The sequence below is a fragment of the Umbelopsis ramanniana genome (assembly GCF_025399195.1).
Source record: "Umbelopsis ramanniana AG unplaced genomic scaffold K450scaffold_14, whole genome shotgun sequence".
In the NCBI taxonomy this organism is placed as follows: domain Eukaryota; kingdom Fungi; phylum Mucoromycota; class Umbelopsidomycetes; order Umbelopsidales; family Umbelopsidaceae; genus Umbelopsis; species Umbelopsis ramanniana.
In genome coordinates this window covers 302963-326476 of record NW_026252100.1, presented here as the reverse complement: position 1 = coordinate 326476, position 23514 = coordinate 302963, and the positions used below count along the sequence as shown (strand labels likewise).

General features: G+C 42.6%; 5 protein-coding genes across 5 annotated transcripts; 2 read left to right on the top strand and 3 right to left on the bottom strand.

Annotated features, from left to right (window-relative positions):
* K450DRAFT_232101 (uncharacterized protein) lies at positions 1–3634 on the bottom strand. The gene is made up of 12 exons (XM_051587539.1): positions 3318–3634; positions 2965–3099; positions 2743–2894; positions 2161–2670; positions 1965–2084; positions 1833–1892; positions 1665–1760; positions 1450–1578; positions 1311–1368; positions 1104–1245; positions 562–1030; positions 1–498 (listed from the first exon to the last, which is right to left on the bottom strand). The coding sequence occupies exons 1-12, from the start codon at positions 3550–3552 to the stop codon at positions 139–141; spliced, it is 2466 nt and encodes an 821-aa protein (XP_051446604.1). The 5' UTR covers positions 3553–3634; the 3' UTR covers positions 1–138.
* A 1-nt stretch (position 3635) lies between these two features.
* K450DRAFT_232089 (uncharacterized protein) lies at positions 3636–6169 on the bottom strand. Its single transcript, XM_051587538.1, has 12 exons — positions 6048–6169; positions 5743–5986; positions 5638–5680; positions 5474–5579; positions 5272–5404; positions 5009–5204; positions 4763–4942; positions 4542–4706; positions 4373–4481; positions 4085–4304; positions 3892–4014; positions 3636–3823 (listed from the first exon to the last, which is right to left on the bottom strand). Exons 1-12 carry the CDS (start codon positions 6131–6133, stop codon positions 3758–3760), a joined length of 1671 nt encoding a protein of 556 aa, XP_051446603.1. The 5' UTR covers positions 6134–6169; the 3' UTR covers positions 3636–3757.
* A 366-nt stretch (positions 6170–6535) lies between these two features.
* Positions 6536–10994, top strand: K450DRAFT_232083 (uncharacterized protein). The gene is made up of 8 exons (XM_051587537.1): positions 6536–6622; positions 6690–7043; positions 7109–7225; positions 7294–7494; positions 7567–7744; positions 7806–10114; positions 10202–10414; positions 10513–10994. Exons 1-8 carry the CDS (start codon positions 6563–6565, stop codon positions 10852–10854), a joined length of 3774 nt encoding a protein of 1257 aa, XP_051446602.1. The 5' UTR covers positions 6536–6562; the 3' UTR covers positions 10855–10994.
* Position 10995: 1 nt separating this feature from the next.
* Positions 10996–14550, top strand: K450DRAFT_232079 (uncharacterized protein). Its single transcript, XM_051587536.1, has 7 exons — positions 10996–11669; positions 11753–11949; positions 12023–12176; positions 12254–12513; positions 12573–12815; positions 12920–13155; positions 13219–14550. The coding sequence occupies exons 1-7, from the start codon at positions 11016–11018 to the stop codon at positions 14406–14408; spliced, it is 2934 nt and encodes a 977-aa protein (XP_051446601.1). The 5' UTR covers positions 10996–11015; the 3' UTR covers positions 14409–14550.
* Positions 14551–20334: 5784 nt separating this feature from the next.
* K450DRAFT_207459 (uncharacterized protein) lies at positions 20335–23433 on the bottom strand. The gene is made up of 9 exons (XM_051584756.1): positions 22524–23433; positions 22314–22456; positions 21932–22251; positions 21696–21863; positions 21296–21624; positions 21162–21230; positions 20813–21099; positions 20607–20742; positions 20335–20534 (listed from the first exon to the last, which is right to left on the bottom strand). Exons 1-9 carry the CDS (start codon positions 23427–23429, stop codon positions 20409–20411), a joined length of 2484 nt encoding a protein of 827 aa, XP_051446600.1. The 5' UTR covers positions 23430–23433; the 3' UTR covers positions 20335–20408.
* Positions 23434–23514: the final 81 nt, after the last annotated feature.

Below are 23514 nucleotides of genomic sequence, written 5' to 3'. Positions count from 1 at the left end.
AAAACGAAACATTTGTCATTCTGCTTTCCAGTGATAACCAGTATGTATATGAGTAAGAAATATATGATACAATTCAGGCTTTATACACGTTGAAGACGCGCAGTGTATAGAGAGCTATGTAAATAAGATGAATGGACGTTACAAAATGCCCAAAAGCTCTCGGGTGAACTTTGCCACTTCGTACGACTCCTTCGCCAAATCTTTCTTTGCATTTGCTGGAGCATCCAATGGGTTCTTCGTAAAATGACCGTCTCTCAAAGACACAAGTTTGCTACGTGTGCTTTGCAAATCCTGCAAAATCACTTCGCCGTCCTTCCTGAATTGGGATCCAGCGGGAGTGTTGAAAGAGGACTTGCACACGGTCGAAACGTTGCCCACAATATTCACAATGCTGGTAATGATAGGAGCGACTTCTTCACATCGAGATGGCGTGCGCAAGGCTGCCAATAGTTGTTGAATAGTCTGGACTACCTGGTCTGTTTGACGCTTCAAATATGCCTATCAACGACAGAAGAGTTAGTAACGTTCTCAATCACATTGACCAGTGAAGATGACACTTACAGCTAGATCATCAGGGTGAAGACCACGGGGAAGATCTCCGTTTTCTTGCCTAGAGTTAACAGGCTTGTAGCTATTATACGGCTCGGTCTTTCGTAGAATGCTACCAGGCGGTGAGCTAGCTTGTTTAGCACTTTCCTCAGGTTGAACACTATCGCGATCAGATCCTGTTCCATTGCGCATACCAAACAGTTTAATCAGCTCTACGACGGTGGACGTCAGATGAGTAGCAGCGGCATCCAAAAGGCTGACAGGGCTGATTCCCATGCCGTTCGCATGAGTCTTTGCTGCTGCCATCAGGTTGCTCAATCCCTTAGAGAATTGTGATTTCATAGCATAGAGACGGTCCTTCTTGTCAGCGTCGATATCTTTGGTCTCGTCGTTTTCATATGTCTCTACATCCTCAGTGATAGCTTTACAAGAAACTACCACCGCCTTCATAGCTATCAGTACGCTGGATGGCTTTTCAGATCTAATATCGAAAGATTAATCTCCAATAGTTTCTTTGCTCAATAACGCGGACGCTATCAAATCGTTTAGCTCACCTGCCACTTCTGAGAAGATCATCTACAGCAACTTGATAGTTGATGACATTATCCTGGCTAATAGCACCATCTTCAGTTGGTCGCAACAAATCGTCTCCAAGAACCTCTAACTTCGGCGGTTGACGTACAAAGGATGAGGTGGCTAAAATGCAAGAAAAGTTAATACCGACGATCATGCTTCATTTTTCGACTCTGACTGCTTCCTACCTTTCAAATTGCGCAATTCTGTCTTTGCTTTTTCGAACTTTCGTTGCCATTCTTTTGACTACCGGGAGAGGACACAAAATAGGATAAGCATTAGGGTCAAAGGGGCACGCGTTCATCGGCGATCGAAGTGCATGCTTACTTCTTTTTCAACCGCAGAGAGTTTATCCAGAGCCTGCTCTTTCTCTATGGTCATTTCATCATTTTTCCGGCTCAAATCCTTGAGTTCCTCTAACAAATTGGTCACTTCTCGGCGGACGTCGTTAACGACCTGTATTAGTTGAATCAAAGACAGTTAGTTGACAGGGCTACCTTGCATGACAGTCAAAGATCTCAAAACTTTTGGGAATGACCTACCTCCTGTTGATGCTGATAATCCTCCTCCATCTGCTTGTATTTATCTTCAAGCTCATCATATTGTTCCTGAAGATGGCCGAATTGCGAATTGCGCTCCTGAAAAAATACTAGGTCACTAAACAAAATCCCTAGATGTATTAACTCCTGGATAGGCTCCCATTGACCTACCTTTGGAGCTTCTTTCTCTCTTGCTACTTTCAGTTCCTTTTTATGCGTTTCTTCACGTTCCTATATAAGAAATAAGTCACAATCTCAATAAGATATCCCCATGGAGCTCTACAAAATGTTCTGTACACGTACCGTAGCTTCAATTTCAAGATCCTTTATACGCTGTCGCATAGCATTTAGCTTATACTCATAATCTGTTTTCAATTGGTCCATTTGCGCATCAAAGTTTCGGGTTGAATCCGACTTGACGCTCTAATAATGAGAGCAATTTAATATTCCTTCATTTCGTTCGTCCGAACTACAAAGATCGAAGTAGATTCATACGCACCATATCATCCCGTTGAGAAGGGGGCTTTGTTTGGTCCTTAGTCACCATATTTCCAAGGTCAGCCATAAGACTATCTAAAGACTGGAAGTTGTTGGATTCGCCATTGTTGTTATTGGTAGATGTAGCAACGGGAGCCTTGGGCATGGGAGGACTATCCCACTTTGTTGGAGCAGGACTTCTGCTATTTGGCGCAGAAGCGCCGTTTGACATTCCGTTCAATCTGCCATCTTTTGACGAAAAAGATTCTCCTCGCGATGAGAGCGAACCAGGCGATGAGTTCATGTCGTTGTCGTTACGTGCATATTGGGGTTTTGGTGAGTTGTATGGCGAATTAGCAGGGCTATTGCCTTGATACTTGTAACCGACATCGACGACTTCGATGTTCATAGTGCCCATAACCGGAACAATGTTCGTTGACTGACTTGGTTGAGCCATGGCGTTTGATATATTTTTTGACATATGCCCATTTGCAGTAGGTGGGATAGGGGGTAATGGAGGTCTTGCATCGGCCTAGTAATTAAGGAATCATGCATTCAGGAATAATGAAATCGTAATTCAATTCAGAAGATAGCAATTGCATACCTCCTCGTCTTGAAAATGCGGGTAACGGTGATCTATTTCGTAAAACACATCGCTTGCCAAATCTTTGAATCTAGTTTTCGGAAGGGTTGCCAATTTTTGGCGGGCTTGGTTGCGCTTAGGATGGAAATCGTCTCGTACAGGTAAAAAGGGAACTAAGGAGAGCAAACAGAGATGTCAAGCAATTGACCAACATCAAGCTACACTTTGTCGAAAGATACATACACATTCTGTCATCCGCATTCCTACGCATCAATTCGTCATAAACATCCATTGATAATTCATGAAATTGCTGGTTGGATAATTTCGTCAGTTTGCCTCTCGCTCCAGCTCTTTGGGGGCTAACTCCCTCTGCGGCCTCTGCATAAGGAATAAATATATTAGCACAATAAATATGTTTGCGTCCAATCATTGCTAAATTTCATAATGTAATGTATATAGGGGATAATGCTTTGCCTGTAGTCACTCTTCGCACGTTCCATCGTCTCCGAGCAATCATATGTCTTTGAACAAAGGAGGCGAATGCGTGCAAGGAACTGCATTATTCTATCCATGATTGGATCATTATTGATACATACCTCTTGCCAAAAGGGAGGCAATGTAAGCCTTTATCTCATGGTAAAATACACGTGCAGAGGCTTCCAAGTTTACTGAGCTGCTGTTGTGTCTACCATTGGAGGACGCCAAGGATTGTGATCTCGAATGATGAGTGTTTCGTGATGATGATGAAGTGGAGTATGTTCTAGAGTATTGACTGTGCTGATCCGGATCCTCAGTCGATGGAGATATTGGAGGTGATCTCACTCTTGACATGGAGATAAAATGAACGGGAGGGGTTCAAACAGAAAGGAACTTTTGTAGAATGCAAGTAGATCTGGAAAGACGGTTCAAAGGCAGAAAATGGCCAATAAAAATGATTCTCTGGTGATCGGGGATAGGATTGGATTGGGTCCAGTACTCCCAATCAAAAGCCATCCAACATGGTCAACGCCAGTGTGTAACAAGTTTTATTTTATTATTAACCATTACTTGCCCTACCTCGAGCTCTTAATTCTTCCAAAAGTGCCTTGGCCTCCTCATTGTACTGTTCACGCAAACGTTAATTGAATTCAATTCAATTCTCATTCTAATTAAAATTGATCGCCCACTTACAGGATAAGGAAAATCGGCTGCAATCTTGGCGTAGTCGCTTGCTTCTCGATACCGGAATCGATTCATTTCATATTTCGCAAGGAAAAGCAACGCATCTCCAATTTCTTCACTCTCATTTAGATGCTGCAGGGATTGAGCCTCGTTAGCATAGCCCACCTCATTAAAGCAAGATTAAATCAGCCCTGGGACATACCCTATCTTGTTCGTCCAGCTCCAACACTTGCTTATAATATGTTGCTGCCGCATCCAAATTTCCAGTTTTTTGAAACACTCGCGCTAGTCTAAGCCAAGCTGTCTCTTTGTCAGCGTTTTCGCACAGTGATGCTCGTTTATAACAATCCCTTGCTTGATTATCTCGGTCTAATGATTCAAAGCAATTTCCAAGCGCAACCCACATGCGAGGATCGTGCGGTCTGACCAATATATGTTTTAGTACCGAAGCCCTAATGCAATCTGGCCGTGTAGTGGATCGGCATCTTACCGTAATTCAGCAGATTTTTCATAGTAGTAAATTGCGTAATAGGGTAACTTGAGAATTTCATATGTTTGTCCCAATCCATACCACGCACGGAAGTCTTTATGATTAAGGTCTATGTGTGGCAAGGTGAGCTTTTCTTTCTTGAGCAATTCCAATAAAAAGCAGTTCTTACTTATGGCTCTTCTGTAACATTCTATCGCAGCATTACTATTTTTCATTTCCATATAGTCATGACCCAGGAGGGTCCACGCCAAGTGGTAATTCCGATTGAGTTTCAGGGCCTTCTTAAAGTATTCAATTGACTTTGCAATCTCCGACTTTACACTGTAATAATTGGCTAAAAAGGAATCAGTGCCTTGAGCCCCTGTACGAATTAAAGCTGTGCATATTTACCAATGATACAACATGTTTCCGGCCGATACTTGTCAATCCGCTCACTTTGATGAGCCAAAACACTCAATTTCTCTTTGGAATCCTTGACGAAAAGTAAATTAGAAAATATGTCCATATCATCTAGACGATACGGATTCATATTCCGAAGTTCATCAAATAGTTCTTCCGCCTCATTATATTCTACAAATTGGTAAACAGATTAGTTATTGCTGGTCTTACTTCCTTTCATATCTAAAGAAGACCTACCCAGTAAGTCATATCTGAGCGTTGCCCATTGTGATTTTATATATGTACTACGTGGAAAAGAAGCAGATATGGGCTCCATAAGTGATCGAAAGAGATCGGCAGGTTGATGTAGCTGTAGTGCCATATGCGCCAAAAAGAGGTCTTTCATAATATGTTTCGGAAACGTTTGATCAAGTACTGCTTGAAGGTCTTGAAACTAAAACGCTAATGTCATTAAACGCGTGTTACACTGTTGGTTCTTCAAGCGATATCATTCGTTATACCATTTTTCGGGTATCTACCATGGTTGCCAACTCCATCCAGGCGCTCCAGAAATAGGGGTATTCTTTAACTGATTCTAACAGTACTTCTGTAGCTTTTTGGTTCGCCTTTCTTTTCCTCAGTACCACACCATATCTGCAGAAATTTCAGCATGGCGTTCATATCTTGTAAAAAGTCTAAGGCAAATATTCTGTCGCTACTTACAAGTATAAACAAAACGCATCCAACTCTCTATTTTCATATAGCGGATCGAGTTCGTCAAATATAGCTGTTAGCTCTGTATTATCTGCTGAGGAATCATCCATAGGTCCTGTTGTGTACGAGTCAGCAATGGCACGGACAGACTCTCTGTATCGTCAAGTACCAACCCATTATATCTTGGCTCTGTTCCTCTTTGCGTTTTTCTCCAGCCTAAATGGTTTGCTATGGCATCAGCTCCATTTCACAAAGTTCTATGCCAATATTTGACTTACAAGATATTTGGCATACAGTCTCAAAAATCTGAGTTTTGGTGCCGTAAACTGAGCTAGGACAAAGGCCGCATTATCAAACTGTCGTACTTCGAACAGGGCTCGAGCGTATAGGTATTTGTTGTTCTCCAATTCAGTCAGTGAAGAGTCTAAAAGCCGACAGTCTTCGTAACGCTGATTATTGTCGCTGCTATCTTTACTTGCTTCGAGTTTATCGTAATCTATGCCATCAAGTAATTCCGCTGCCCTGAGGTGAATGTTAGCTGGAGACACTGGCGAATGCAAGCCGATGAGTTGAACTGCCCTACCATTTCATTGATATATACAAGCATCTCTCTGAACAATCGAGGATCGCCTTTTGAAGATCTTTGCTGACCTGCCAAACAGTCGACATTCTTGGCTTCGTAATATACACGGTTGCGGACACCAGAAGGGTCGCCACTATCCAAAGTCACACTTGTGAACCGGTCACATTCTTTTCAATGTTAAATTTACAATCGAAATTTGTGTAAGGGCTCGAAAGTCCCGTGACTTTCGAACTCGTATAAATAGACATTGATGAGAATAGATGAACGAGGACTTTTACGCACTCAATAAACTCATTTTATAGCAGAACAAGGCTTATATACTTAGAGTATAAGCAAGATTATTCGAGCATTGCGAGAAACGTTAAAGTCTGAAGCAAATACAACAAATTTTAAGCATGTAATCTTTGCAACAGATTAACCTCAAAAAAACAAGTCACAATTTTTTTTGCTCTGCTCTGTCTGAATTGAGAAAAACCCTTCGTTCTCGGACTGAGATCAGCTTTCATTCAACTCACATGGTGGCTACTGCGAAGAGAAAAGCTGTGAATAACACGCTACAGAAACCTGGCAAAAAGGCAAGTCTTTTAAGACATTGGAACAAACACTCAGTAACAATTCTCACTCTTAAACTCTTGACACTAGGTTGCGAAGCTCGAATCCAAGTCTAAGGTTGAAACTTTCGAAGATTCGAGCGACAATGCTGACGACTTTATCGACGACGACGCTGAAGATTTGATGTCTGCTGCTGCGTCTGGAAAGTACGATGACATGGTTGACGATGAAGAAGACGATGACAGTGATGATGACGATGACGAGGAGGAAGAAGAGGAGGAAGAAGAAGAGGAAGAGGACAATGGTATCAACGGAAAAGCTTCTGGAAAGAAGTCCAAAAAGAATCAATATGTATCCGAGCTTTATCAGCCTCCCACAAATCAAGAGATGCAAGGATTGAAAGAAACTTCTGATCTGTTCAAATCCAACATCTTCAAGATGGAGGTGAGTGTACACACACTGGTCGACATATCGCTCGAATGAGCTGTATAACTAACACACATAACTAGATTGATGAGTTGCTGAAGGAGGTTGACATTGATTACAAGAAAATGAATGCGCTCGAATTAGTCTTGCATCGAATGAAGGCTTTGTTCGACCAGAGCCAGGATATCAATGATGCCACAGTAAGTGTTCATGGCATGAACACTGTGTACTATATTGCAAACATTCTTACAGTTTCGGAAACCAACAGGTTCTACAGGTGGAAAAAATCATGAAGGAAAAGCATAATATTACTATTCCCTTCCCTCAACCTGGACCACCATCTGATGCTCAATATAAATTTGCATACAAGAAGCCTGCCGGTATGCATTTGGTTGGTAGTTATGCCCTCAAATCCATTTCACGTGCACGAAAGCCCTTCAATGTTGATGTTGCTGTCGAAATGCCCTCTGTGAGTATAGCTAACATTGCCTTCTTGTTGTTCCCCAATGCATTGATCATTAACCCGTAAATCATACTCTAGTCCCTCTTCCAAGAAAAGGATCACATGAACTACAGATACTTTTACAAGCGAGCTTACTATCTGTCTGTATTGGCCAGCCTCATCAACGACAAGAAGAAGGGACTGAAGGTCAAAACTGAATTTTCACTTTTCAATGGCGACATCAGAAGACCAATTCTGGTTTTGCGGGCCAGTGGAGGTTAGTAAACATATCATATAATTTGGCAGTAGTGCAAAGCTTTCTAACATATCAGCTATAGATAAATCCGACGTGGACTTCACGAAATCAAAGTGCGTCATTCGAGTCATTCCTTGCGTTGCATCCAACGTGTTTCCTGTTATTCGTCTTGGGCCTGGTCGCAACAATGTTCGTCCCAAGAATGACACTCCAGTAGATTCCCTTGCACCTACACCTCAGTATAACGCAGCATTGCTTCAAGATACCTCTTATACATCGAGTTTGGCATTCATGTACCAGCACGAAAAGCGAAGCACTGCTCTCAAAGAAGCCATCAAGCTCGCTCGCGTTTGGTTGTATCAGAGAGGTCTTGCTACTTTTGAACAAGGAAAAGGTGGATTCAACACATTCATCTTCAGTATGATTATGTGTTACTTGTTGCAAGGCGGAGGCACTAACGGAGGTAAAAAGCTTGCCCATGGATTCAGTTCCTACCAACTTTTGCGTGGAACCATAGATTTCCTGTCAACACACGATTTCATCCAATCACCCATTTTCATTGGCAAATCGGATGTCGAAGGATTTAGTGCTGAGAATTTTGTCAACAATTATGAAGTCGTAATAGTTGATGCTTCAGGAACGATTAACTTGGCAGCAAACATTTCAAGGTCTACTATGGAGCTAGTCAAGCATGAAGCTATTTTGGCAATGAAGTACTTTAACGACAGCCAAGGAGATCAATTCGATGCTTTGTTCTTGACGCAAGTGGATGATATGAAGGTGCAGTTCGATAATGTTGCCCGTATCCAGTTGCCATCCAAGTTCCCCAGTTATGGAGAGATCGAACAGGCCGACTATCCTCTTAAAGCCGACTTCTTCTCCAAGAAATTCTATTCCATTATGAAAGAGGCTTTGACAGATCGCGTTTCCATCCTGTCTGTGACAGCAAATACCATCCAACCTTGGAATTTGGATGAAAAGCTATCAACTAGTGATTTGGACACCATTCAAGCTGGTTTCATGCTACTACCTGAAAACGCTAGCCGATTGCTGGAACTTGGTCCCTCTCCTGAGGAGAAGGATGCTGGCGATCGCTTCCGCAAGCTTTGGGGTGACAAGGCTGAACTTCGTCGCTTCAAAGACGGTAGTATCAGAGAAAGTGTTGTCTTCGAATGCAGTGGAGCTGAAGACCGTACGTTAATCGTTCAGCGTATGGTGGCACATCTTTTACGACACCACTTTGGTATCACGAACAATGTGGAGTACTCAGCTGGACAACTGTATGCTTTCATCAACCATGCCAAGGCTGTACCCGAAAAGTTTTTCAATCCAGAAATCAGAAATGTTGGGTTCCAACCGGCCATGACCGCATTCGATAATTTGTCTAAACAGCTTCGTGCTCTCGATGATGGACTTCCTCTCATGATTGCGAATATCCATCCCGCAAGTCCGATGCTCCGCTTCTCCACCGTCTTTTTACCACAGCCCCATGACTTCGATAATATTGGCCTTTACCCGACTACAGCCAGATATATCGAACCAATCGATGTTGTTCTACAATTTGAAATCTCTGGAAAATGGCCAGATGATCTCGGTGCCATCCAAAATGTAAAGCAAGCATTCTTGCTCAAGGTAGCTGAACAACTGAAGGAAAATGCGCAAGTTGAAGCTCAAGTTGTGGAAGAGATTCTTGAAAAGAACCCCTTTGCTATTCGAGGATATCTCGATGTGCAGTATTCACCAGGTTATGTGTTCCGTTGCCGAATCCAACTTGATAAGGAAATCGGTTTACTCAAGGCCATCAAAGATAACAAGAAGGAATCCAAGTTGAACAAGGATCTTGCTCAAGAAGCACTGGATAAATATTTCCATTACTTCCATCATCAACAGGCGCATACATTTAGCATGAAAGCACTCTGCTCTAGATTTGCTGCACTCAGCTTCACTATGCGAATCGCCAAGAGATGGTTTAGTGCACATCTTTTATCACCTCACGTTACGGATGAATTCATCGAGTTATTGTGCGTGTATGTGTTCTTGGAAGCTCAGCCTTGGCAGGCACCAGGTAGCATCATGAGTGGGTTTGCGCGAGTTATGCATCTCTTGGCAACTTGGGACTACCAGCATGAACCACTTATTCTGGATATCGAAGAAGAAATGACCGTAGCAGACCGAGACACAATTCGGGATAACTTTAATAGGTTACGAGCTAGAGATCCACACATGAAGCACAGTAGCATGTTCATTGCCAGTCAGAAGGACTTGGAAGGCCAGAGATGGTCTAAAGACAAGCCTTCCAAAATCATTGCCGCTCGTATTCAAGCCTTGGCCCGAGCTGCATGTATTCAGCTTGAGCAAGCTATTGTTTCAGGAAGCCAAAAAGAATTCAAGGTAAGTAGGGGAAGAAAAAAAAAAGTGCTTCAGTGAGGCTTGCTGAGACTCGCTTCGTATTTTTTTTGACCTCGGGTTCATTTGCAGCGCTTGTTTGTTACACCGATGCAAGATTATAGTGCCATCATCCGGCTTATTCCCAACCGCTGTACTCGTTACATAGAAAACCTTTCACCTGAGGCAGAGTACTTTACATCGGCTACACCAAAGTATCGCAACTTGGTAGCAAGAGCCACAGAGCTTGGCGACCAAGTCTACGTCCAATTCGATCCAGCACAATATTTGGTAGATGAAATTCAGGTAAGTGGGGCAGAACGACCTAAGATGACCTGGTGGTAAACCTAGATTTTTTTCAAAAAGAAACTTTGTTATTTATTTGGGAAATGTCTTCATAATAGCGTCTCTATGGAGATTTTATACTCCCCTTCCACGATAAGCATGGCGGCGATCAGATCGCGATTGTCTGGAACCCACTGACCACCGCACCAAGGCCATGGAAGGTCAATCAAGGCTTCAATGCCATTCCTGTGGATATGAAGAAGGGGTCGAAATTGGTATGTAAAATTAAGAACAACAAACGGCAAATAGTAGTAATACTAACAATTACCAACCAAAACAACCTAAAAATTTTACAGCAAGGAAGCTCCAAATTGACAGCAGTCAACTTCGAAGCGATTCTAGCAGAGATCGAAAGACTTGGAGAGGGCATTATTGCAGACATTGAATATCCATCATCTTAAAGAAAAGCTCAACTTTTTGTACATGTAACATCTTAAGCATCATAAATAGAACTCTTTTTGTCCATCATCGTGATCCCAACCACACGCAATGTGTGCCTTGCACTGGCTTCCTTTTTAAGAATGATACAAACAATCTTCTCCTTCGCCTTTTTCTTGTGTTAATGTCCAGCATCCAAGCTTTACAACATCGTAAGCGCCCATTAGGAGGCATGGCATCTTATCTTAGCGATCCAGCCAGTGTTCTTGCCACAAATCCCGATAAACTCACTTCAGTCAACAAGCCATCTCGCAATCCAAGTGGTAGTAAACGCCAGAGTCTTTCGAGCACCGACTTTCAACCCTACGACCCCTTCGATAGTCCTCGCATATCCAAATCAACCACTACTACTAAATCCATTATGCGCCAACCGCTTGACTGGCCACCTAATACTACAACGCAACGTAGGTCATCCGCGGTTCAGGATGGCAGTCCTATGAACAACGGGAAAAACATGAAACAACAACCACCACTACCACATCAGCTATGTCCGTCGTTGTCCACCTCTGCTGCGTCGCCTGCTCGACTGAAACCAAGTCTTAAATCCAGCAATGGATCCCCTTACTACGCTCAAACCATCGAACCCGGCGTCAGATACCACGATGAGCGTTCCAAACAAGCCGCACTCATCAAAAAGGCCGCAAAACATCGCTCATTACCTGCTCAGCTACCTCATATGGGCTTTAAAAAGGTCATAAACAAGGCCATCGACCTTAGACCAGTTGTCCATCGACAGCCTGCGTATCGCAGGGCTCGACCCGAGGGCGGCTTCATTAGTGTAAGCGCATTTAAAAAAAGCCTTAGACGATCCCTGTAGACCGATTTGATTCAAACACAGCTCCCACCCTTTTTTTTTTTTAGCCGCTCCAAGCCCTTACCATCGATATCAGCGAAACCTATCGACTGCGCAATCCTGTTTTTAAGTATAATCCTATCAGAAATCCACGTAGAGTACTCACAAAGCCAAGCAAGCCAAGCAAAAATGATGGGTTTGATAATGAGGACTGTGATTATATATTAAAAGTGAACGACACCTTAGGAAATGAGAAGGGTCAAGAGTACGTGTCAGCCGTATGCGTTGAGTTTTGACAACATCGATGGTTTGGCACTAACGCTCAGTTCATCACATAGGTACAGAGTGTTGGATATACTCGGCCAGGGAACATTTGGCCAAGTTGTCAAATGTCAGCGTATTTCGACGAAAGAGTTAGTCAGCGTCAAGGTCATTAAAAACAAGCCAGCCTACATGGTACAAAGTCAACTGGAAGTTGAGATTTTGAAAAAGGTTAGTATGGATAGTAATAGAAGTTTCAATAGGAGAAAGAGGTTCGTTAATCTTATTCTTTTTTCTAAACTTACTAGTTGAACGGCGAGCGAGATGCCCAGGATAGGCATCATATCTTGCGACTATATCACACATTCATCCACCGCAACCACCTCTGCCTTGTTTTTGAACTGCTGAGCGTCAACTTGTACGAACTAATCAAACAAAACTCGTTCAAAGGCTTATCAACGAACTTAGTCCGCGTCATATCCCATCAATTAGTAGATGCCTTGGTGATTTTGAAGGATGCGGAAATCATTCACTGTGATTTGAAGCCGGAAAATATTCTTTTGAAAAAGTAGGTATTTACGGAGATTCTGTGCATACGAACATGATGCTTACAATTCTACTTTATAGCTTGGATTCACCAACCATAAAAATTATCGATTTTGGTTCGGCATGTCACGAATCACATCAAATCTACACCTACATCCAGTCTCGGTTCTACCGCTCACCCGAAGTATTGTTTGGTGTAAAGTACAATAGTGCCATCGATATGTGGTCGCTAGGGTGTATCGTTGCCGAACTTTTTCTTGGTCTTCCATTATTCCCAGGTTGCTCAGAGTATAATCAAGTTTCAAGAATTGTAGATATGTTAGGGTGAGAATATGGAGGAATTATCTGGCCCCTCGTTTTTGTGACAGATTGACTAACCAGACGAGATCGGCTTCTTAAAATTTGGTATGATATTCGTATATTTGCAGTATGCCTCCGACTTACATGCTGGAAAATGGAAAGACAGCTCGAGAATTCTTTGTCAGGAAGGAGAAGCCGGATGGAAGAAGGATATGGGCACTGAAGACGAGAGAAGAATATAGTCGAGAGTACGTTAAGGCCGAGCCACCTGGCAAGAAGTACTTCAATGAGACCAAGTTAACGCCGCTGATATTGAACTACAACCAAGCACGACATGGGCTTGATGAAGTTGAAAAAGAGAGAGGTACGTATTGATGGAGTGACTTGTTGGAAGGGATCATGACAACTAATCGGATGGCATTCACAGAGCGACAAAGCCGGCATGCTTTGATTGACTTCATACAAGGGCTTTTGAACCAAGATCCTATAAGGCGCTGGACGCCTCACCAAATTCGTAACCATCCGTTTTTAACGGGAAAACCATTCACTGGTCCTTTTGAACCTGATGTTGTACCATCTTTTGTGAAAAATCCAATGGCGAGACGTTCATTGGAACCCCTCATGAATAAGGCTTCCAACAATATGATGATGGGCCCTCCTCTGCCTCGACAAGTACCTCTTGGTGCCATGATGCAGGATTTACCGCCAGGACCTCCACCCGTTAACTATGGTGGCCCTATGAACAACGCACTTCCAAACATGGTGGTGCCAACTGCTCAGCAGCCATCCATGGTATCGCAAGCATTACCCCGAAGGCAAAGGGCTAAGACGGTGGGAAATTCTCAAATTCCGCCACAAATACAAATGATTTTGAGTGATATCAAACAATACCCAGTCGAGGAACACAAGCGCTCCAAAGTCGATCCAGACGTGGTCGCAAGTCCATTGACATATGATATACCAAGTGAAGGTCCTCCGCTACTAAATTTAAACGAAGGGACTTCTAAAAGCATAGCACAGCAACCAACCACTCAGCACTTGGGTCACCGACGCACCCGATCACAAGGCAATCTTGCCGGAGTGCTACCTGCGGATTCTCCAAGTATTCATTACAAACGAAGATCAGCCGTCCAGCATAGTGCAATGGATTCCAGCTTCAGCACCAGCTCAGACGACGAACTAGGGGGAGCCAAAGAAACAAGGGGTCGCGTGTCGGAAAAGCATACAACTTATGGGCAGGATAGTATGGATGGTCACTTGCAACGTGATGAATCCGGTTCTGGATCAAGTTCTAGGAACGACTCACAAAACACTTCGCCAGCCACATCACTTGCCGCCGCTTTGGATAAGAAAGTCAAAATCGCTTCCAAGGTGAAGGTGCGAATCGGGTCCAGAGATTCATTCCGAATGCCTGCCGATGTACGCCGTGGAGCTGCTCTGTTGGAAAACCCTACAGCAAATAAGAATTTGATGCGAGGTTATTCGGCTGGCGAGGCTGCTGGTGGGTTAATGATGATGCGAACTTCTAGTGCTGAAGGCGGCAAAGGCGCTTCAAAGTCCACTTCTACCTCCAAGAAAAAATCGGGATCCGAGAAAACTGGCGGTATGATGACATAAATTTAACTGTTCCAATCCACCATCTCTTTCAATAGCAATAAGCATCAAAGCATAGTATACTTTTTCATTCTTGTTGTATCACTTCTTGAAAATAAAATAAGAAAGTCTCATTCATAATAGACTCTACTTGTTCACTACTCTGAAAGCATATGTTAACTATTGAGACGTGTGACCCTTGAGTGCATCAATGATACTACTTTTTTAGTCTGAGACGATGAGTTTACAATGAGAGCTCGATACTATTAGAGCGACTAAAAGCGTAGAATAGTACTGTGGTGAATGAACACTCGAGACTTTGGAAAAATTGAAATCGTTCTTTATTACTATGGAATTGATGATCATAGCCGGAAGACGCACGCCATTGAGGAAAGACACACTCTTGTTGATGACGGTACGGAAACACACGTGATCGGCGAGGACAACACACTCGACTTCAAGCAATTGTACCACTTCCTGGAACAGACGTTCTTTAACCTTGGTCAAGTAACTAGTCTTCTTATATGAATCCAAAGCCCCTAACATCAGTGCTGTGAAAACTCTTCTTGTGTTGTCCTTATCAGCTAACCGAGCATTCATTGACTTTTTCGAGAACTGATTTCAAGCAAGGAGTCGGAATCATTGATAGGGCCCGTCACTACAACCAGCTGGAGGCTACGCTACTCTGCTTAGACATTCGAGGGCTCCTGAAGTAGCAAGAACCAGTGAAGCTAGGGCCAGACAGTACTCGGTTTCACAAGCGGTCAGGATCGGTCGTACTAACCGATCGACAACACTTCTCTGCAAACAGACAAATGTTTAGTATGACTGGTACTTACCAAAAATTGGCAAGCTTTATGACAATGAAATGAGTGACTTACCAGCGTGGCGTTGGACAACCATTACGATTCCCCAGGAAGATCAGAATAGGTGGCCAAATTGGCCTCCAGAGAACAGCCGACGGGAAGACGAACAGGGACTTTGAAAATTCAGAGATTAACATGGACATTCAAGTCGCCAAAATCACTTTTCAAATGTAGTAAAAGATTTGCTTACCACCTATCCAACAGGTTAAACATGGACCCCAACAAGACAGCATTTTTTGTTTGGCACAGAAGGTACAGAGGTCACAGAAACTTTTTGTTTTTTTTGTTTTTTCGAACTATAGTGATGAATAAAGGTTGGCAAAACTGAAGCAGTGGTATCAGCAATTGGAGGAGAAGTGTATGTGTGCCTACCTTTTCTTTTCTTTTCTTTTCTTTTCTTTTCTTTTCTTTTCTTTTCTTTTCTTTTCTTTTCTTCATTTTTTAATTTCTGGCGAGCATGTAAAGAAGTTCAGTCATTTTGTTACAATAATGCTGCAATTTCAATACTAATTTCTTTGGTTTCCCTTTTTTTCTATATTTTTTTTAATCTGATAATATGAATTTTTTTTTGTATGCGTGTTTTATTAGGCTATTTGCTCCGCAAATAGCTAAGAGTTTGTATTTACAAGGGAAAAATGGAAGAGAAAAACTCAAGGAAAACTATACAGAGGTCGCTTGCGACTCGGCGCCGTACTTTAGGCCAATAGCATAGTATTAGCCATGGTGGAAAGGAATAGTTTTCGCACAAATAGATAATCTATTGATATGAAGGAACAGTTCTCGTTAACCGATGAAAATTTGTTAAAGTGCATAAGGAAGTACCACTTACTTTACAAATTCTGTCGAGTTCGGGCCATGAGACAAGCTAACTAGAACTTCTCGGGAGCGCCCCTGAAAATAGCGAGAAATTATAGAATAATGAGTCAAACTTCCAAGATCAAATGATGTAAAAATTTGATACACTTACAGCGTTCCCCGTTCAGTTGGTGGGATCCTAGATCCCACCAACAACTCCCGGCTCGTCATATCGGGGCTCCTACAATTGACCGAAGGTGATGGTTAAATGGAATTTTCAAATCGTATATGCGTTTCCTGAATGGAAGGTAGGAACTTACGTTTGGAACGTAGCCCCGAGAGAATCCAGCTCCATCAAGAAGTGGGTCTGACGACCGAGAGTTATCCATCTCCATCTCGGGACATCCAAAGCCAGACTGATGACTGCCAGCTTCCAGCCCTTGTAGAGCATCCACAAGCTGATTCTTTTCGAGGGCCTAACGATGGAAGGAAGGTTAATGTAAGTCCATTTTTCTGCTACTTTGTTAGATTGTGTAGAAGGTTACTTACGTCTTCAGTGGCCAACGACAAGGGAATGGAAGGGACCGAAAAAGCGGCAATAGCGGACGGAGTGGAGGAGGGACACGACAAGGCTGAACCAGCAGCTGGAGAGGGAGAACGAGACACGATGCGAGAAGGCGAACGGCCAAGAGGAGAGGAGGAGTGCCAGACATTGTGCGAGAGCGCGAATGACAAGGAGAGCGAGACAATGTGCGAGAACACGAACGAAAAGGATAGCGAGAAGGAAGTCTGCCAACGAGCATTGTACTTCCGACCTCACTTGAATTATTGTCAATGGACAAGGCGTTAAACGACTTAGAGCCTGGCGAGAGAGATGCCAAACCGCCATCAGGAGAGGACCTCATTGAACGACCAGCAAAGTAAGAGGAGGAAGAGCACGTCGAGGAAGAGGGGAAGTAAAACGATGAGGTGAATGCCTACCACAAGAAAGAGGTAAAATCAATTTGCATAGCAGGAGAAGGAGGGAAAATGTCCCTGTCATCACTGCATTGCGCATACTCTATAGCGTAGTCCATGTATAAATCTTCCATTCCCCAGAGTTCAAATCCCTCGTCGACGTCAATGGTATCCTTGAGAGGAGGAAAGTCAACATCCATCTTTTGAGGGCGTCAGCGATACTGCTTGCGTGGAGGTGGTGCGGAAATGTTGTACAGTCTCTTTTGCTGAAATAGATAGCGCTTGAGGGCAACGATGTATGCTCTTTTTGAGTGCATTGTAAAGTCAAAAGACGAAGTACCGAAAATTTTTTCGTTTTGCAGCCTATTAAAACATCTTCTCGTGACATCCCGTGCTCAAAATCCTGCAAACATGATATCCTCAAGATGAGTACCATTGCACCCTTACCAAAGCGCAACCTTATGTATTAACTGGATAATATCAAAACATGGTGTGGGAGTTTACCTTGTAGCTTGGAGTGGTTTCTGATGTAGAGATTTAGCATTAACTTGGCCTTGAAGCCTTTCCTAGTTTACGCAGGGCGGCTGAACGAACAGGAGCCTAGAGAGGTTGTAAACATTTCTCTTTATGTCACAAAATTCCACGTACTAATAATGAAAATTTCTTTTCAAAAGGCAAAAGTGGTTAATGACAATAAAGCAGTTCCTTTGATCAAATCTTGAGCCTATGTGTTGAGGAAGGAGGGAGGGAAATCTCTTGGCTCATGCTCGTTCAGTCCTTGGGACTGAACTAGTGATTTTCTGTCGAACTTATGTGGAGACAATCGGATCTCCAAGCATGAGCCTACAGATGCTGCTTCAACGCATACATGGAAAAGAAGAGCTATAGTCTGAAAACGAAATTGTAATATTTTGCTTTTTAAGCGTTGGCGGCGATAGTGATTATTCATTACCTCCGTAGATAACCAGTCTCCCATAGTGGAGAAATCTGACAATGGAGCGTCGCGGACTAAAGCTAGGAAGCAAGACACGGAGCAGACTGAAAAAAACCGGTTTTCCGAAGTCAAGAGACGCATCAAATTACGAAGCCATGTGGAGATACTGGTGGTTTGCAAAGGTTTAACAAATCTTCAAAATTGAAAAGTAGTTTGTTGAATTGCCGTTTGGAAGGCAATGGATGAGAATTCAATGCCTTGGATGACTGAGTGGGGGTACAATTCCTTAAGTTATCATTACGGCATATCGTAAGTGGTTTGGCAATTCTTCGACCTGCACGAAGTTCCTTGGGTGCGAACACCTTGACAATGGGTGTGTTTTACTGAGATTTTGTTGAAACTCTTCTTTACGGTGATGAACAGGCGAAAGAAAAATAATTAAATGAACTGCTTCATTATCACTGACCATTTATACCTTTTACCAGCATCTCTAGGCTCAGGTACGGAAGCCCGATGGACTTCACGAGTTTCCTAATTTCGACAGAAAATTGAATGGAGCGCCGCCTTTGAATTTATCAATTTTGTAATGCCATTAGACGTTGTGAGAAACCAGTTTGAACAGCTTCGGTACACAACATTATGAGTTGGGTAAATAAAATGGGAGAAGTCAAACACTCAGCCTTTTCTGTTTCTTCATCAACTTTTAACTTGAACAGATGTGACCGAAAACGTCGCTATTATATCAACTGATTCAGGAGCGGCTATCATTTTGTCCCTAGAATATGGCGTCAAAATTAATTTATGGTCCCTAACGTTGATGAAAAAAAAACCAGCATACGTAACTGTTTCAATGCTGCCATAGATAGCTCTGAGACTCTCCAAGCTGTAAGACCATCCTTTCCAACTACTCGGGTCCGGTTGAACGAGGACTGGTCTCAGTAGGTAAGAGAGTCGAAATAATGCTGTATGACGGAATTTACTGGTATGGTTTCTTCACAAACACTTAAGGCTTCATTGGAAAAAATTTCGCAGCGAAAGCAATCATCTTACCTAGATTTTTTACAGTAGCGTAGCTGAGGTAAGGTATTGATGCAGGGTCCACATGGAGTACGTAAGACTGTTCTTGTAGAACGCTGTGTAAAATGCTGGCTTCTGATATGAAGTCTGCCTATTTCGGAAACGGCGGTATATTACTGCAAGTTTGAATGTTTAAAGTTATCATCTGTTAGATAGTACCTGCCATGAATAGGCAGCATATGTATGCGAAAATGTTCGTTCTTCGAATGAAGCAAGATGTGCAATAACATAGGCATAAATCTTTACGCCACAGTTTCAATTAGGAAATCATTGTTCCCTCTTTATGAAATTTAGACATGTTTGCGAATATTAGCGTAAGTGTTGACGAACACATGGGAAGATTAAGGTTATCTAAACTGTCATGTATGCCATCTGACAACGTACAGACGACTGGTATGACACATAGGATACGTTTACTGTTTTGGAAATTGTCGACTCCGGAATCCGATGCATGTTGGCTACTTCTCGTCCTACAATGGGTACCCTTTCTTCTGTTTTATTATGCTCTAAGAAATGGGTGGATGGATCATCATAATGGGCTATACCGTCGTGTTTTTTTTAGCCTTAGCTCCCAATACCGAGAAAATTTTTCGTCTTAACTTCGCACGGCAAGCTCAAAAGCCACCACACTAGTGGCCGGGACTGAATGTCGTCCTGCTTCTTGCCAATACCTGATTCCACCAATAAACATGCCGTACAGAATCGATATATGTACAGTATTGAACTTTGGCAACAAAGAGTCTTCTGGTGCTTTCATGCCCGAGCAGGTCAATGCTGCAGTTACATGCTGCTAAACAGGCACAAAAAATGAGTCAATGATGACAAAATCAGATGAAGCTATGAACACAACCATTTACCTTTCAACTTAGGCCCTTGTCCTTTTCCAAAGCTACAGCCTCAGCGAGCTGCTCCCATACGTCAGCAAAGATGGAAACATAGATGGGGCTGGATGTAGTTACCGGTCAGAACATACTTGTCTTCAACAGGGTATTCATCTTCATAGCCCTCTTCATCGGGTTCCCCAGTAGTTGGGTCGCACTCCTTAACCACAAACTCAAGAGTATTAGTAAAGGTGGCTGTCAAAAGTGATCATTGTTAGTTATTTGATTTTTTTTGCCTATCTGTTTGAGCTACAACATGACACAGATACATGACTGCAAATCAATGAAACCATTAAATTAGATTATATCATGAGCTAAAGGTCAATACAGGATGCAAACCGTTCTTCCTACTGCGGACTTGCACTCTACTTCGCTTTAGGCAGTCTGGATGCTATAATTCTGTAGATATATGCGGTTTTGATAATAATGTCTGAGCGTATCTGGTTTCAAGCATGAATGTGGGAATTGTTTATGTACAATAAATGTAGTTTGAGATATCGAACGGGTAGAATACTTATGGTATTCTACTTTTAACCATGGAGAAACGATCTACATTATCCAGCGTATACTTTTGCTGAGGCACTCCTAAAACATTATCGTTTTCATCATTCAGATACTTGTGCACAGAAGATTTGTAAGCCTAATGCACAGGTGAAGACAGTTAGTACAAATGGTGTTGCTAATTTGGGCTCAATTTTGGTCGTCCACATACCTTTTCATCTTTATCCATTTCCGCGTACAGTTCATCCTTCTTACGCTCCTCTTCTTCTCTGGCTTGCATAGATGCATATCGTTTATATGCATAACCCAGTAGATTAATTCCAACCAGTACTTTCAGAGCAATGAGGCTACAAAAATGGGACAAAAGATTGAGTGAAGATAATCGCATGGGACGTCATGTAGGTTATAAATGCATACCAAAGCCCAGTGACGATGATACCAAGTATCCATGCGCCAAGCCATATGAACTGCTGCAACGCCTTATCCAAAGCTCCACCTCGAAAAAGAATCGACTGCACAAGGCCAATAATATCAATCTTAGCCATTGATCCAATGGCAATCAGCCATTTACCACAGTAATCGACAAGGAATGTGGCAATACTTTCAACAAGATAAGTAGATACTTTGGTGCCTCCATTATCCATCGATGAGGTCGGCGAGGCCGAGAATAGCATTGGAATTAGTTGCTGTACAATGAGAGTCATCTATGCATGGTTGTTAGTTATTTTTGGATCTAGCACAGATGGTCATGAGTATTTTTACTCACCAAGCAGGCCATTGGTAATGCGGGAAATCCAATACGTCTGGACACCATAGGAGCTTGATCTACGAAGATCTAAACGAAAACTCTCTGTTGAGTAACATGTCGTATTGTGTGGTAATTCATCCGTCCGTACTTACTGCTTTCTTGCCGCTCATCCTGCCGGGACTTCCTACCACTAAATCTCGACAGAGAATATCAATGTATTTACTGTATATGCTTGGCCGAATTTGATTGAACTTGGTGATAAATGCATGCTTGAGCCAATCAACAATAAGCTCAGAAAGAATGACCATGATGACAGGTGTCATTAACGTGTCCAAAGTCGTGGTAGTGGGCAGCTTAAATAGCGGGACAAATGTGGATGGCAGGATGGAAAAGGGCGATGGGGGCGATTCCGAGAGCTCAATAACATTGCGCAATGTAATAATGAGCAGAAACATACCCTGTTGAAACCGCTCAACGATATCTATCATGAAGTATTGTTAGACAGAAAGATCAAATTTTTTTTTTGCAACGCAATATAAGCACATATCATACCACTGCAACTAAGTTGAAACAAGTTCTCCTTTTCAAACTTCTTGAAAACGGATTGTTTAATTTCAACGAACTGATTCGAAATCAACAAGGTCAAAAGAGCATTCGAGTAAAAGTTGATGGCTACGTTCAAAGTGATCATTTGTATGAAGAGAACGAGGGTATGTAGAACTGGAAGGATATGATCATCAGTAACTTGTAAAGCTTTTGCATGATATAAGCGGTGTGAGCAAACTTACTCATATAGGTCAGGGCTAACAAGAAGAAGGTAACAGGACGGAGATGTCTTTTGGCCGAAATACTTTCACCAGACGTTTGCTGACCACGGTAGTTTCCGAGAGTCGTCTTGGAAAACAAGGCATCCAAAATATCGCTGCCAATGGAGCAACATAGTTTGTCACAAATTTCTAATACGTTGAAAATAACGTATAATTTGAGAACGGCTTGACCACGTATAGAATGATACATTCGGGATGCATCAAGCGTTCTCATAGCCAAATATGTTAAGATAAGTAGGAGTCCTTTCAGTAGATCGCATTTTTGAGATGGCTTAAGATGTCTGAAGATCCAGTGTTTAGTATTCGTACGGTAAAGATTAAAAATGCATAGGCTGCGGCTTACCTTCTGTCCAACGTCCTTATATTCACTATATTCCAAAAAGAAACGTCAAAGAAACGCACAAGTGCAAAGAAAAACCGCAAAGGCAATATGGTGAAGGTGTATAAGAACGAGTCCAAGCAGACCAACTGACCAAACGACATGAGCTGAACATACATCAACAATAAATATAATGCGAAGGATGGTACATTATAATGCTTAAAGATAGCTTACCTTCTCAACAGCGCCTGGTACGCCAAGCAAGTTCGTAACTCTTTCTCGCTTCAGATCTTGTGCACTGTCAAAGTCCGAAGCCGTCAATTCATCTTTCAGATAATCCCAGATAGAAAAGGACGGCTTGCTCTCCGGCAAATCTTTGACATCCTCTTCCTTTGAAATTTTGGCTCTTGCCTCCCCTTTGTCTTTATGGCTAGGCTTTTGTTCATTTGAACTCGAATTTCCACTGACCACAGAAGGCGCTCTATTCTCCTTATTTTCATTAAGAATCGAATCCGTGCTATTTTTGTAATCATCTGACGACCTCGATATCAATGAACGTCGTTTATTTGTCGAATACTGCTTCGCCTGAAAGTTCTCCATACGTCTGGGTTGAGCATTTGGCGATAGAGGTTGCCGATAGGACACATTTTGATCGACTGGAGTTAAACTTCTTCGACGTTGCTGCGCGACTGGAGATTGAGGAGGAGTAAACTGTGTGCTTTTGTTGGATTTATGCTTCTTTTTCTTTTTGCTAAGTTGAGCGGGAGTGCTAGACGAATTGACTGGCGCTGGGCCATATCCGTCTTGATAATCGACGATGGAGTCTAGCATATCAAAGCTGTTGGATGTATAGGGTGCTAAACGAGTCATTTCTTTTGGAGAAAGGAGAGCTGTTCCGCCCGTAACGTTTAGATTAGGAGAGCTGGGTGGCATGCGCCGTCTGTTTAGCGATGGCGACAGTGAAGCAGAGTTACGATACCGCACTTTGGCTGATTTGGAAGTGTCCGTAAAGCTCATGCGCCGCGTGTTACGACCTTGTACATGAAACTGTTCTGATGAATCATCTGTGGCCATAGCATTCTCGCCATCTGCAATAGAGGAGGTCGAAGCTGGTTCAGGACTTGGATCTTTGTCGACCATGAAGCGAACCTGCGATCAGGATTCATTGTCCGTTGATCACCAGAAAAATTTAAGTTGCCGCTTTTTGCCTGACCATTACTGCAAT

Coding starts and splice junctions, on each gene's coding strand:
- K450DRAFT_232101 (XM_051587539.1), bottom strand. CDS start 3,552: ATGTCAAGAGTGAGATCACCTCCAATATCTCCATCGACTGAGGATCCG. Junction 2,895..2,964: donor GAATGCGGATGACAGAATGT/GTATGTATCTTT, acceptor TGCTCTCCTTAG/TTCCCTTTTTACCTGTACGA. Junction 1,893..1,964: donor ATCTTGAAATTGAAGCTACG/GTACGTGTACAG, acceptor TTTCTTATATAG/GAACGTGAAGAAACGCATAA.
- K450DRAFT_232089 (XM_051587538.1), bottom strand. CDS start 6,133: ATGTCGACTGTTTGGCAGGTCAGCAAAGATCTTCAAAAGGCGATCCTC. Junction 5,987..6,047: donor TTGTATATATCAATGAAATG/GTAGGGCAGTTC, acceptor CATTCACCTCAG/GGCAGCGGAATTACTTGATG. Junction 4,707..4,762: donor GGAAACATGTTGTATCATTG/GTAAATATGCAC, acceptor ATTCCTTTTTAG/CCAATTATTACAGTGTAAAG.
- K450DRAFT_232083 (XM_051587537.1), top strand. CDS start 6,563: ATGGTGGCTACTGCGAAGAGAAAAGCTGTGAATAACACGCTACAGAAA. Junction 7,226..7,293: donor AGGATATCAATGATGCCACA/GTAAGTGTTCAT, acceptor GGAAACCAACAG/GTTCTACAGGTGGAAAAAAT. Junction 10,115..10,201: donor GAAGCCAAAAAGAATTCAAG/GTAAGTAGGGGA, acceptor GTTCATTTGCAG/CGCTTGTTTGTTACACCGAT.
- K450DRAFT_232079 (XM_051587536.1), top strand. CDS start 11,016: ATGTCCAGCATCCAAGCTTTACAACATCGTAAGCGCCCATTAGGAGGC. Junction 11,670..11,752: donor CCGAGGGCGGCTTCATTAGT/GTAAGCGCATTT, acceptor TTTTTTTTTTAG/CCGCTCCAAGCCCTTACCAT. Junction 12,816..12,919: donor AGAATTGTAGATATGTTAGG/GTGAGAATATGG, acceptor GTATATTTGCAG/TATGCCTCCGACTTACATGC.
- K450DRAFT_207459 (XM_051584756.1), bottom strand. CDS start 23,429: ATGGTCGACAAAGATCCAAGTCCTGAACCAGCTTCGACCTCCTCTATT. Junction 22,457..22,523: donor TACCAGGCGCTGTTGAGAAG/GTAAGCTATCTT, acceptor ATGTATGTTCAG/CTCATGTCGTTTGGTCAGTT. Junction 21,100..21,161: donor CATTACCAATGGCCTGCTTG/GTGAGTAAAAAT, acceptor AACCATGCATAG/ATGACTCTCATTGTACAGCA.